The 14,842-nt window shown below is 43.8% G+C and overlaps 1 protein-coding gene across 1 annotated transcript; it reads right to left on the minus strand.

Moving 5' to 3' along the window:
* Window positions 1-209: 209 nt before the first annotated feature.
* Window positions 210-13,016, minus strand: LOC120659151. Its single transcript, XM_039937199.1, has 20 exons — window positions 12,542-13,016; window positions 11,820-11,882; window positions 11,445-11,516; window positions 11,253-11,360; window positions 11,085-11,165; window positions 10,894-10,947; window positions 10,677-10,802; window positions 10,501-10,590; window positions 10,283-10,402; window positions 10,079-10,195; window positions 9,855-9,971; window positions 9,699-9,755; window positions 9,440-9,610; window positions 7,134-7,348; window positions 6,170-6,416; window positions 5,236-5,359; window positions 3,228-3,571; window positions 1,386-3,117; window positions 846-1,087; window positions 210-714 (listed from the first exon to the last, which is right to left on the minus strand). The coding sequence occupies exons 1-20, from the start codon at window positions 12,710-12,712 to the stop codon at window positions 655-657; spliced, it is 4,311 nt and encodes a 1,436-aa protein (XP_039793133.1). The 5' UTR covers window positions 12,713-13,016; the 3' UTR covers window positions 210-654.
* Between the last annotated feature and the right edge of the window lie 1,826 nt (window positions 13,017-14,842).

Raw genomic sequence — 14,842 nt, forward strand, 5'->3', positions numbered from 1 at the left:
TAATTTGACTTTTTCTTTTGTATTTTAATTCTTTAATTCTCTTCTATGGTTTAGATGAATTAAGTTGACCTTTTAGTGTAGAGACACCAAAGGTGTCACAATGTGTTTCATTTTGCCACTCTTCACTAGAGTGGAGCCATCCCTCCTCTCCAACCAAGCAGAGCATAGCGAGTTAATTCAGTTTTACGACACAATGGAGAGGACATGGATGCGTGGTTAGTTTCCTCATATCACATTTCTATAGCCATTTGTTCATGCATCAAGTATATGCTTACAGCACAAGTACCCACACAACACATATTTCTAGCCTTCTAAGATACATATTTTTCAATCGCGCAGGTCACTAACAAAAGATGGCAAACATTAAATTACAGTCATTTGGTGCTGAAATAATCTTATAGAACATTATTATTAGATAAATACAATAGCCGAGCTGACATAGCTAGAGATGGCAGGCAAACTCAATCATCCGCGCACAAAACTACCCAACTTTTTCCATTCCAACAGACCACATGATGGTTTCTGAGCTCTCCACAGCGACCTATTTCACAAATCACAGAACCAGTGTCGTTCAAGTAGACATCCATCAGAACCATACGAGCAGAGACAAATTGTTGGCAAATTTCGAGTACACCAAATGTGAAGCACCAAGGATCAGCTCCTGCTGTGGTTTGCCCTTTTGAGCAGCTTCCGTCTGGGTGGGGCGTGATCATCCTGCAACATGAGACACAATGGAATGCGCTAAAGAGGGCTACATGATTAAGAAATTTGCTGAAATGTGCAGCCAGCCAGCAAGGCATGAGCAAGATGATAGCATAATTTGACAGAACCGATGCAGCCCTTACCTTATATAATGAAGCCGCAGAGTCTGATTGCCTTGTCTGATTCTGAGCTTGGCCTACAGACTGCAGTGTCTCAATGGCGTCTACTGTGAGCTGCCAGCCAGAAAGCGCTGTGCTCGAACCAGTACTAATACAACATGCAGCAGCAACATTTCCATTTACCCATGGGCAGTAATTGTTGTGGTGTTTTATTGGATCAAAATCTGGAAGATCTGTTTCATAATCGTTTTCTCCATTTGTTGCTCCTGACAATCAAATGTAAGAACACGATGAATGCCATATCTAAATAAAAATATAGTTCTGCTGATGAAAATGCGCTGGAATGGCAAAAACAAACATGCATAAAGAATGGAAGAGTGCAGTTAAGAAAATTCAGCAGTTTGATGAAAATTAAGACTATTGTATGAACATAATCGCCTATGGCAAATACAAAGCTTTTCATGAGCAAGACGTGAATGTAGTTCAACAGAAGGGTATATGCACCGTGTAAGCACAAAAACTAACAGTAAATGTATGCTAGTGAAAAGTTAGATGAAGAAGTACCTAGCCCATTTCCTGGATCATAATCATCATTAGTCAGCATTATACCAGTGACTTCCTCTTTCGATGCATCAACGCCAGAAAAAACTCTTGCATTGCAAGAAAGAGAAGGATGTGCACTATTCTCAGGACCTACGGCATGACTCATCTTCTCTCCACTCTCAACAGAATCAGCTTTAGTTGAACCACAAACTTTTGACCCACTGTCAGCTCGAACCGCTAACCGAGATGCCATATCTTGGCTATCACCATGAGGATCTTCTCGACCAACTTCTTCAGGGGCAAACTCATCCATCAACGTAGGTCCAGGGGCTGACTCGCCAGTGTGGCCCATAGTCTCAATGAGCTCAGGAACTGGATCAGCGTCTCCAACAACGCTACCAGTTTTATGCTCAGAAACATCAGTCCCATGAATTTCAGCTTCATGACTTGCACCCATCCCGACACTCCCTCCACTAACCCCCAGGCTAAACTGATCTCTAGCAGAGGCAGGCGTCGTTTCTGCATTGAGGACTTCTTCCCCTCCATTCATACTACTGCCCCCTATCTCCCTTGCATTACTTTCAGTTTCAGGAGCAGGCTGTACAAAACTGCTTTGCTGTGCTTGGTTGCTATAATTGAGATCCAATGCCTCACTCATTCCACCACTCCTGAGTGCACTAGAAGGCTTATTAACATCATCACCATCACATGGATGGTATTCAACACTCTCCATTGAATTTTCCTCTGCACTGTGAACAGTATCCATTGCAATAACAGAAGATTCCCTCATAGAATCCTTTGGAAATGTGTTGTGAAGGGCAGATGGGCCCTCAGCATTAGATGTATCGAACCTATTAACATCTATATCCAGATCAAAGCTTAAGTTTCTGCTGGGACCAGCTCCTGAAGAAGATGGGCGATTGATGTCAAAAAGATTAAAACCACGAGGCCTTTTGTTCCGAGCACCAGAATCATGAGCGGCATCATCAACTTCATCACCATCACGGTCAATGACGGTTCCTTCTATGCTGTCAGCAGGCTGAAGCCTGTTTATTGGCTTGTCAGCTGTGCTCCCACCTTCCTCAAGGTTACGCTTCCTTGAACTGGGGCCCCGAGATTCAAATGAGGCAGCATGGCCCCCAAGCTCGCTTCCAGTAGGCTGCCCAATGATGAGATCTCTTCCCATTCCTCCATAATTGAAATGCCCAGGCATCGGGGGCAATGCAGAATAGTTAGATGGCAAACCTCCAGCCATTGTCAAATTTAAGTCAACTTGTGCATTTGACACAGACTTCTGCTCATCAGTACCTCCCTCATCACGTCCTTCAACATTTTCTTTTTCCGCTCCTTCAGCAACCAATCCATTGATCCCACTAGTAGCACTAATTCCACGGGTCAACACAGGCTTCCTACCTGTATCAGGCATGTCGATGTTATTCAGACTAAAATGAGAAGGGCGTGGCACAGATTTGAAGTCCCAAATTCTCACTGTAGCTCCACATAAGCTGCAATCCAGCAAAGGTGATCTCATGCTGCATCCAGAATCTTTGACACGCATTTTGCCTTTTCCCTTCTCTTTCTTAACTGATGCAGAGTATGAACTTTGACGGTGCTCAGCAAATTGAGAATGAAATTGGCCATCTGGTTCAGCTGAGCCTGCATTTCTGGCAGAGCGTGTCGAATTTTCTTCCCAATCTTGAACATTTGGAAGCCATCTAGGCTCCCATCCACAAACGCTAATAAGCTTCTGTGCCTATATCAATCAGATGGGAGTGGCCTAGATCAAATAAAGCTACGAGTTCTGAAAAAAAATACAGCAACAAAAAAAGGTAACAAAGAAGGCTCAATGACAAGAGATAATACTTGAGAGTAGCAGCAGGTTTCATCTTGTTGGTTGATATCAATTCCAGTTGTAATGTCTGTTCTATAACCCAGCTCCCCAGACAAAATTGTAACTGACTGGGATAATATACGATCAATTTGAAAGCTTCTAGTGAGCTTCATACTCTCAATTGCAGACGAGGCAATAACAGGAAGAGATACAAACTGCAACAATCCGTCACATCGATCTTTAAAACCACCAACAAGAGCTGATGGGGTAAGGTGGAACTGGACCAGGCTATCAGCACAGCTATTCCCCCTCCAGGGACAATCATTCTGGTGTGATGCATCAAGCTGCTCAGCAAAAGCTTCCCCAGCATTTGCAACTACAACATCACATAAAGGTCAAGGAAGTTAGGGCTCACAGGACAAACTTTCATTTTATGAGGAAATACTAGCAATATATGCCCAGCTTAACTAAGTAGCAAAAAACAGAAGTAACATCAGACAGAAATTTAGATATTGTGGCTCTATCAATAACTTAAAATAGTAAATCAGCACTAAGAACCTAAACTAACTCCTATTACCTTCCACAGATAAAGTAGCATAGATGTTCAGACTGAGAATGCTAAATAATATCAGGTGTCATAAGCAAAAAAATTCAGCCAATATCAATTGTCCAATAATATCATTTTTTGCGTCAAGCTTCTGGTGTCCTCTGTGACAGGAGGGTGCCACAAAAGCTAAAAGGTAAGTTCTATAGGACAGCGATTCGTCCGGCGATGTTATACGGTGCTGAATGTTGGCCTACAAAAAGGCGACATGTCCAGCAACTGAGTGTGGCAGAGATGCGGATGTTACGGTGGTTTTGCAGGCACACAAGGAGAGATAGAGTCCGGAACGAAGCTATTCGGGAAAGGGTAGGGGTGGCACCAATTGAGGAGAAACTTATCCAACATCGGTTGAGATGGTTTGGACATGTCCAACGGAGGCCTCCGGAGGCGCCGGTGCGTAGTGGGGTGCTAAAGCGTGTTGATAAGGTAAAGAGGGGTAGAGGTAGACCTAAGCTGACTTGGGACGAGTCGGTTAAGAGAGACCTTAAAGATTGGGATATCTCTGAGGAGCTAGCTTTGGATAGGAGCGCTTGGAGACTAGCTATCAACGTGCCTGAACCATGACCTTTGTGTCTTTTGGGTTTCATCTCTAGCCTACCCCAACTCGCTTGGGACAAAAAGCTTTGTTGTTGTTGTTGTGATCAATTGTCCAATAAACTCAATATTGTTAGGTGTCAGATAGAAAGATTCGCAACAAAGAAAATATATTTATATATGTGCATCCTCTGTCACATAATTTTCACAAGCTAATATCCCTTGTCCATGCGAATAGGCATTAAGCAGCGCCAAAATCTCAGGGCCCTTAAGAGAACAAGCTAATCAAGCAGTTGACCAGTCAGCATTTGTTGAGGCGCATTCATGCATTTGTTATGAAAAAATCAAATCAAGTCAATGCTCCCTTCTGCAGCTTTTTTACTAAAGGAAGCTTACCCATCTTCTGTTGGAAACAAAGTCTACAGGACAACATTGAAGGAGCAGATAAATGCTGGAGATTCCAGCTTTATCATATAAAACAGATTGACTGCAAATAAGTTGAATCACTTTAGCTTGAAACAAACAGGATAAGCAAATTTTGAACTTAAATACTTAATGCCATTTCTTGTCATATGAAGTTTAGAATGAGAACATAAAACACACTCTCCTCCTCCACTGAATTTGTAGAAGTAAATGGTAAATTCAGGAAACAGTTTATTGTTTATTTAGGGGAAAAATCTAGCAATCAACAAAATAAGCGGGAGCTTGCAATATGCAACAGATCATGTAATGAAAGGAAATCCGAGACATTGAACAAGTAATAGTTCCCTTATTTGCAAAATTCACTGGCTCTGATTATTCTCTACAGTTAGTTATGACATCCTTGCACCTAACATGGTAAGGAAAACCAGATAGCTTAACATGAAAAAACATGCATGGAACTTTGTTGATTCAGAGCATACCTTCAGCAGGGGACCAGGATGTCAATGCAGTAAAAATAAGATGTGCACCACATGATTCACACTCAATCTTGTCCACGTCAATGTTCACCCAGCCTCTTTGAGCACAAGCCAGTGAACTAGCAGCCTATAAAAGTTAAGTCAATAGTGTTCTGTTTCAAATAAACAGCTGTGTCTATTTTATCTTCTTTTAATTTCGAGAACTCACAAATGGCAATAATTAAAATGGGGGGTCCTACAATCTAAGTTGGACATTCCAAAGAGAGCATAGACAAACCATACATGTAGACATAAACATTTTTAACTTGCCAGCTGCTTAAAAAGGATATGTTCAAGTTCAATAATGTTTCAATGTAGATCAAGGAATATAGTGGAAAAAAATAGCAAGTTTTCAAGTCAGGAAATCAGACATATTCAAGACAAAAATTACTCCCTACATTCTTTTGTAGTTCACATTTTAGGAGGCAGAAAAGGTTCCTTTTCATTTGATATTATTGGATTTCAATACGAGAAATAACCATATCTTATAAAGTGGTCCTGCCTCATTTATATGCGTTACAATTACAAGTTTGTACACAACAGAATTTAGTAACATAGAAAGAGACATAAGTTTAGTAGGGGCATACATTTGTCATGTGCAATTGCTCGAAATTCTAAAACATCATATATAAGGAAAAACAGACGGAATAACATTGTAGCATATATTCTGATAGGAAACATATGCCTTAGCCTGAGATTGACTGCCATAAGCAAGTTTGTCACAGTTCTGATAATTCAATTGTTCCAAGCCAGCATTTAGGGGGGATGGGGATTCTAAGAAAATGTACATAGGAAAGTGCAAGAAAAATACCACGTCAGAAATCATCAGTTGATGACTGGTCAGTTTAAAATTTACAATACAACTAGCTAGGAAGAGTCCTGTAGACAAAGAAATGACCTTTGGCTTAGAAGCCCATGTTGAATGCTTAAACATGGCCAATCGACGAAGCAAGTCGCCTCGTTCCCACGGTCTGCATGATGATTGAAAGAAATCCGCAGCAGCTCCATCAGCATTAGTACTAAGTGCGGGCTGAGAAGCAGGTGGAGCGACATGAGACGACCCCGCCTTGGAGACTTGGTCACTGCCTAACCAATCTATGCTAGCTACAATAGCTTGTGCAGGAGGTGATGAAGCACCAGCGGAGCTGCAAAGAAAGGGGGAAAAGGAACTTTAGTACATGCAGGAAGGAAGCAGAATGATACATAGTATTATGGTACATGTTAAGCATATAAAAACACAGAAACGATTACATCTTAGTCCGACTTGGGTTACATCTTAGCTGTACTTGATCCCATTGGCTCAGAAATTGGATATATCATATACTTGAAGGTAAATGAATAAAAAATTGGGTCGATTCAACTGACGTTTTCTATCGCTGAAGTAATAAAACCACAAAAACTGGAGAGCTAACAGTTACATTAGCTCATCATGTTAAGTAGCAAATTCCAGCATCCACCTAAGGTACCAAGACGGAACAGGATGAACAAAGAACCCCCAAAATCACTTGTTTCGACAAAAGGCCGTCGCGAGCCGCACCATGCGTATATAAAAGATAAATGCTACAGAAGCCGCACACTCGATGCCAGAATAACCAGCAAGAAGCCACCTCCCAAATTCCGCACGAGGCCCCACCGAAAAAAAAAAGAGAGGAAATTTTCTCAGATTGCCGGCCCTAGGGTTTAACCAACGCCCCCACCCTCCGACCTGCGCGCCTCGCAGCAACTACTAGGGCAGCGAATCCGGTGCGGAACCTCGAAATCCGCCAGGCCCGGAGCGCCGCGCCGCCGGCGGAACCCGATCCGGCGGCCCCGGCGTGCCCAGCGGCAGCGAGCGGGGCCGCGAGAGGAAGGGTGAGCGTCACCTGGCGACGGGGGTGGGCGGCGGCGAGGCCGAGCGCGCGGGCGGCGGGTCGGGCGGCGCCGCCGACGAGCTCCGCACCTCCTCGCGCATCGCTGCCGCGCTCGCTCGCTCTCGGGGTCGTCGGGGGAGGAGGCCGCGTCGGGTCGGGTCGGGCGGAGGAGCAGAGCTGGCAGGGCGAGCGCGCGGTGTGTGTGAAGAATTTTTTTTTTTGGAGGTGTGTGTGAAGAATCACTGTGATGCGATGGCGATGCGAGCTGGGGATAGCCATGAAAACGACGCAAAAACCTCATTTCTAATTCTGTTTTTATTTTTTTTTGCGGAAATGAGATCGAATTCGAAAAATACGGATACGGAAACAAGATCGAGTTATGCGGAAGTACGGAAAGGAACCAATACGGACGTTGAACCGGAAAGAATAACACGATCAAATATTCTCGAGTATACATTAACAAAATCACAAAATAATATACACATACGAAGTCATTAGTCCAATATTCACTAGTATACCATGTGTTAATATGCATACTTAGTGATTGGTATGTTTTTGTACATATCAATTTTTAGACATATCTTATGTAGATTAAAAACGGGATGAAAAACGGAATAAATACGGGTCAATTCCATGTAAAAACGGGATTCCTCGGAAACGGACGGAGAAACCTCATTTCTACTTCCGTAAATACGGAAACAGAATCTCACAAATACAAAAACTAACAGACAAAAATAAAAAACGGAACAGTCGGAACGGAAATATTTCTGTCCGTTTTCAACCCTGGCTGGGGATCCCTTCCACCTCCACTAGTCCCCGGTCCAAGCGACGACGGGCCCGCGCGCAGTCACTCACTCCATTGCGCTCGCGCCGTTGAATTCGGCAGAAGCTGATGGGCCTTAATGGAGCTCACTTGGGCTTTCGGCTGGGCTCAACTATCGACCCGCCAAACACTTCAAGGACCGGGGGAACAAGCGATAGCTCGGTTGGTGGAGCGGCTGCCAGCAGCGCCCACCGCCCCGCGTTCGAGCGCGGGCTCGGACGGGGTTTTCTCACCGGGAACAGTATTTTCTAAATAATTTTAGATATTTGCCTCTCGCGCATAGAGCCAAAAGGGAATGCGATACACCCCGCGTTCGAGCGCGGGCTCGGACGGGGTTTTCTCAGCGGGAACAGTATTTTCTAAATAATTTTAGATATTTGCCTCTCGCGCATAGAGCCAAAAGGGAATGTGATATTTGCCTCTCGCGCATAGAGCCAAAAGGGAATGCGATACGCCCATCGCCTACGGAGTCGGAGGATTCTGGTGATTTCAAAAAAGACGTGGTGTTAGATCTGTATATATAGTCAGCTGTACCCAGATGAGAGGCACTCAAAAAAAGAGAGAGGAATTTGGTTAACATATACTTCCTCGGTCCCAGATTAATACTCTTGTTTTGACTTTTCTAGAAGAATAATTTTTGCAAGAATAACGCGGTATTAGATTTGTGAGTAGTTGTAGGACTATTTGTACACGAGTGTGTATGTGGTGTGCGTGTGTGGAGTGGACGTGCGTGTGTATGAACAGATACTACAGCTATACCCAGATGAGAGGCACTCAAAAAAAAGAGAGGAATTTAGTTAACATATACTTCCTCGGTCCCAGATTAATACTCTTGTTTTGACTTTTCTAGAGGAATAATTTTTGCATATCTAGATGTATAGTAAAATTAATATTCGCATGGCAGTACTGTGACTGTGAGCATGCATGCCAGCTCCACAGACGACGAGGGAGGGCAGCAGCTTAGTTTGCAGGAGCAGCAGAGTCCATGTGAATTACTATTGAATTCTTCAGGTCATGCGTCAGAGCATCAGGCACCTTCCAAGTGAATCTTTTTTGTTCCGTCAGTGCCTATTTAATAAATAATTTAGGATCGCCATTTTTCCGTATCGGATCTTAGGATGTTAATTCATAACCTCTAGGTGCCTCTTCCACCATGTTTAGTTCAAAATTTTGTACTATATTTTTAAATTATAATTAATTTAAAAAATAATACAAAATTTTAAACTAAAGAGAGTGGGAGGGGCACCAATTAACACCCCCTAGGATCTAACCATGTGGACTATAAACATTGCATTCGGTAACGTTACTTTGATAGTCATATGAAAACTCTGCACATTCTTTCATTCGCATTATCCATACTTTTAGTCTGATGAAAGCGCATCTACACAGAAAACACCTTAAACAGAGAGCAGTCACAAGCTTCTTAGTTCCACCAGTTCCCTGACTAGTTTATCTGCAGCGCTACTTCTAAAAAAACTTGGTTGCAGATCCATCACGCTGTCCTCCGGTGCCGCGCCTCGTCGCCTTCAACGATGCTGCCATCCGGCTTCCACATCACGTCCTTCAGCCCGTTTGAGATGTTGTGGTAGAACTTGTGGAACTCGAGGGTGTCGCCGTTGGACTTGCGCAGCTCCACCATGTACAGCGAAGGCGTCACCTCGAAAACCTTCAGAATCACAAATAGTTTTGTTTCAGTCTAAGCACCAGCCAAGAACAGCAGTACAACAGACCAAATAGCACTCAGGAAGCAGTACCTCTGTTGCAATGGCCAGCTGACCTTTCCTTCCCGGGTTCTCTCCTTGCAGCTTCAGCTGATGATTTAATTCAAGTGAATTCTCATCAGAATAATGCTCAGATCGAATGGAACTATGCAAACAAAGTGCTCCATCTTTATTCTTAACTTCCAGTACCTTGTAGTTGCGCTTCTGCACATTGAAGCCCATGGGTCCTGCGGCTGCTTCAATTTTCGACAGTATCTCATTTGCAGGAAGCCTTGATGCAAATCTTGTTTCTTTCTTAACAGAGCCCTAGTGATCATTGATGGATGTTTGATTAGGTAAAAGTAACCTGGTTGTTGTACTATACGTCTTTATTTTGAATTTAAGTTCAGAGCCACTTAAGAATATGAACATACCGTTTGCTTCTCAAAGAGTGTGCCGAGATTGAGGCCTTGAGATGTAGAGATGAGCTCAAAAGCGTTCATCACTGATGGTCTCTCTTCTCGCCTCTCAACAACAAGCTGTGCTGGGTCCTGCATTAGTTGGACGCAATTTTATTTACCATGCCCATACACTGCATTGCAAGGCACAATATGAACAGCAATAATTCTTAAACTTACGCCAGATTCGTCAAAAATGGAGTTGACATCATCTAAATTAACATCCACTGTCTCAAATCTGGGAGGCTGATACCCCTTCTTGAACCACTCATTGTTAATAAGCTCTGCAATTGTTATCCTCTGCACAAGCCATAAAAAATTATATGAGTTACCTATCATGCAGAATATATTTTGAACAGAATGGATGACAAAATGGTGACAATGAATAATAAAAATACAGTGTTGGGATTAGGATCTAATATCTTCTTGATGAGCTTCTTCGCACTTGTGGAGAACCAAGACGGGCAACTGAAATCTGCCTTGAAGATCTGCATGAACGGTCAGACTAAGTTTCAAGCACCAATTGAGCAAAAGGAAAATCAAGGGCTTCTTGCCATGGTAGAGAGTGACCAACCTTCTTGTAAAGCGACATAAGGTTCGAATCTTCAAACGGGAGGTACCCTGCCATGAGGACAAAAAGAATCACCCCACATGACCACAGATCAGCCTTGGCTCCATCATACCCTTTGTTGTTTATAACCTGTACATTCAACAGCATTGAAACATGAGAACACAACATTTAATCAAATGAAGTTGAGCAGATAATTTAAATCATGGATGCAGCGAAGTACCTCGGGAGCAACATAATTAGGAGTTCCACATGTTGTGTGCAGCAGACCATCCTCCTGCAAGTTAACAAAAGGATATTGAAAAATATTGCAATCATCAGGTGAGAGTGCAAAAATGGAATCAACACTGAAACGCTAATTATTTCAAGATAGCAATTTGCCCTTTTTTTGCGAGGACAAGCCATTTTACTTACTCGGACTTGTTGAGATAGTGCACTCAATCCAAAATCAGACACCTTGAGTGTGCCACTAGCATCAAGCAGAAGGTTTTCAGGCTGAAACAAAAAAGGTAAATCGCTATCAAACACAGTTTCCTGCTGAACCTGCAACTGTTATCTATATAAACTGTAAAAAACACTCACCTTGAGATCACGGTGGTAGACGCCTCTGCTGTGGCAGTAATCGACAGCATTGATCACCTGCTGGAAATACTTCTTCGCATCATTCTCTTTCAGCCTTCCACGGGAAGCCTAATTCACAGAACTCGAGCAAGTTGATCACATGCTCACAGGGAAAATGTAAATTTCAGATGTTGAGAAATGACCAGTACTCACAATCTTGTCGAAAAGTTCACCACCGGTGACAAGCTCCATCACTATGTAAATCTTTGTCTTGCTAGCCATCACCTTCACGAGAGGACACACATAGTTAGTGGACAGGGACACAAAAGGTCGGACAAAAGGTAAAACTCATCGAACAATAACAAAGACAAACAAAATCAGTACTCCCACACAAAGCACGGTATAGCCCAATATTATCATATTTTTTTGGTAAGAATAAAAAAAATTGGTTTTAGTGGGAAGAAGCACAGGAAATTCAGGCTTGAGCCATTTCTACTCTGTTTTCCTAGTTCAAGGGTGCAGAAACCTCAAATCCATTTATCGAACGATTTTCCGTATAGGATTAATGCTTGGAAAAAAAAAGTGTACCTCATACATCCGGATGACGTTGGGATGCCTGATGAGCTTCATGGTCGAGATCTCACGCTTTATCTGCAGTTGCAAACATCACGGGCATCGAAATCAGAAACTAGGCCTCAAGGTCAGAGGGCAAATTTGACCGTCCCAACCAAGAAACGAGTAACGACGCACGCGTCCCAACGAACACGCACGAGACGCGACCGAGAAGACGCCCGTGCTCACCTGCCTCCTACCGCTCCCCAGCGGGTGTATTGGTTGGTGGTAGAACGATGATGTTACTGCTGGAATTTCATTTATCTTTCACACGATTTCAATTTCATATTGGTGGTGATTTGAGAAAATCTGTGAAAGAAGACAAATTTTTGACAGAGCTGCTTAGCAGCGAAGGAAAGGTCTATAACGGAAAGGAACGTGAATTTCACTTTCGCATAACTTGCAGCCCTTTTCGTACAAAATATCCATAGAACTGATGGGGAACGGCGCGTGATGGAAAGACACAATAACGGCAAGAACTGAGGACCGTCTCTTGCAACGGAAAGCGGTCACGATTCATCTTGAATGAATGGAGAAACAGACACGCATCGAGATCGAGAGAGAGAAATCTCGTCTTTGGCACCAATCTTCAGAGGAGAAAACCAGATGGATGGAACAGGAAGACGAAACAGGGCAGGAACAGAACACGGCGGGAGGGAGAGATGGGGAGAGATCGATGGGCGCGTGTGCATCCATACCTGGGCGATCATCTTGTGCTTGAGCACCTTCTCCTTGTCGAGGATCTTGATGGCGACATTCTCGCCGGTCTCGACGTTCCTGGCGAACTTGACCTTGGCGAAGGTGCCCTCCCCGAGGGTCCGGCCCAGCTCGTACCTCCCCACCCGGGTCTTCCCCACGGACACGCTCATCTTCCGAAAAGACGGCGGCGGCGAGCCGAAAAGACGGCGCCTTCACGTGCGCCCCGAGTGGATGAGTGGATCCGCGGACGGACTCGGCTCGAGGCCTAAGACCTCTTCTTGTCGCAGGGCCTCCACTGCACGAACAGCTCCTGGTGCTCCTCCCCCTGCTGCCGCTGCCGCATCAGGCCTCGCTCTGCTCACTCACTCGCGCCTCAGTGGCTGCCGCGGGCATGGGACGGGGGTTCGGGACTAGGTGGCGCGGGAATCAGGAGGCTAATGGCGGCGGCGGTGGTGGGTAGGGGGAGGTGGGGAGGAGACGGGAGGGGGGTATCTATAGGCGGGCGGGCGGGCGGGCGCGGAGGGGGCGTGGGAGGATGGAGATGGAGAGAACCAGGAGGAGAGCGGAGCGCTGCGCGCGGTCGCGTCGCGTGACGACCGGAGCGACGCGGGCGGCGTGCCGTGGAACCTTCCGGGAGCCTTCTCTGCTTACCGCATCCTCACCTCTCGGTTAAAGCTAATAGTAAATTAGTAAGCTACTATATTTTTTTTCTTTTTTTCATGAAAAAAAAAACTGAGGTTAACAGTTTGGTAGGACTGAATAAAAGTAATGTTTGCAGAGGCAATTTGCCTATACCATTTATAGCATATATGCTTATGCTTACAATACTTTGATACCAGTAAATAATTTGGTTTTGTGGAAAAGAAATAGTCGTTTAGGGGGTAATAGCTTTGTTTACGACTGATCCTCCGCGCGTGTCGTTTGGAGCAAAGTGCAGTCGTGATCCACTGATGCTGACTGTGTGGGCCCGGGAGGACGAAACCGTTGGGGGCACCCGGCAGTGCACCCGGGATGGTTGCTCATTTTCCTCTCCATCTTTTCACTTCACCTAGGTTTTTTTGAAGAAACACTTCACCTAGGTTGATCCTCCTTGGGTTAAAATAGAGAAAAGGTGAAAAGATAGATGCACCATCATTTTTTTTTGTTTTAACAAGAGAAGGCCACAGCGAGGAGTGGATTTCTATGATGAGGAGTGGTTGATGCTGGGGCGTGTTATGTTAGATGATGTGCCTCCCACTGTCCCACATCCTTTAGAAAATAAAATGTATGTTGGTGACATGCGTGCCTCTGGTGCTAGACTAGGGTAGGCTCTTCTGTCTTGTTTTTTCTTGCATCCCGCTTTGCTCAAGTTGGTGCTACAATCGTGCGCACTTGGTTTTATATGATGGCGGTTTGTTTCCAGTGTGACTGGTGACGTCAATTAGTTTCTTTTTTTCCTTATCTTAATATGTGCACTCCATGCTAGCTTATAAAATTGAGTCACGATAAATATTGCGTGTGTGTGCTCATCGGTGCCACGTTTTTTGTTTCTTTGGCACGAGATGACTGCCGACCAAAAAAAGTAACACGTCATTATTTTAGATTATTTTGAAATCTCATAGAAAATACGCACATCAATCCATGATACTTGTCCACATACATTGGCATTGCTTGCTCTAAATCTATCATGTTCTTATGTATATTCGCTTATTTCTTTGTCCCTTGGCGTGATGTCTTTTTTCATTTTAGCTTGTGCTAATTTGCATTGATGTGTATGACAAGTGGCCCTTGCTTATATTAACTTGTGTTCTGTCTTTATTTGAGTTTTTTTTAGTGTTAAATTGGACACTAACCACCTACATTTTGTTAAGCCGCTTTTTTTTTGTCAAATGATCCCTTCTTTTTTCATGTATACGGTGTCCCTAGATTCTATTGCCTCCATTTGTAAGTAAGGATACAATTTGTTATATTCTTCTTCTTGAATTCTCGTGGCGACGGTAGAAGGATGTATGGAGATATTATAACAAGTTTTGAACTATTGGAAATCAAAGTGAAATACCACCATTGAATTATAACATGTAAGTCAACCACTCTGTATGCCGATATATGAAGTGCTATACAAACAAGTTTAGCTATTAACTTGCCATTATTATTGGACAACTAGGTGATGTACTGGATGTGGCCCATTACATGATTTTTTTTGTTTTGGACCAACACCATTGCAAAAGTGCTCCATGCGTAGCCATGGTGAATTACACGTGGGTTGCACAAATCTAGCTTTCACAAGCACAATCACATTCAAGATATCAACTCAACTGTGG

Source organism: Panicum virgatum, chromosome 2N (assembly GCF_016808335.1).
Source record: "Panicum virgatum strain AP13 chromosome 2N, P.virgatum_v5, whole genome shotgun sequence".
In the NCBI taxonomy this organism is placed as follows: domain Eukaryota; kingdom Viridiplantae; phylum Streptophyta; class Magnoliopsida; order Poales; family Poaceae; genus Panicum; species Panicum virgatum.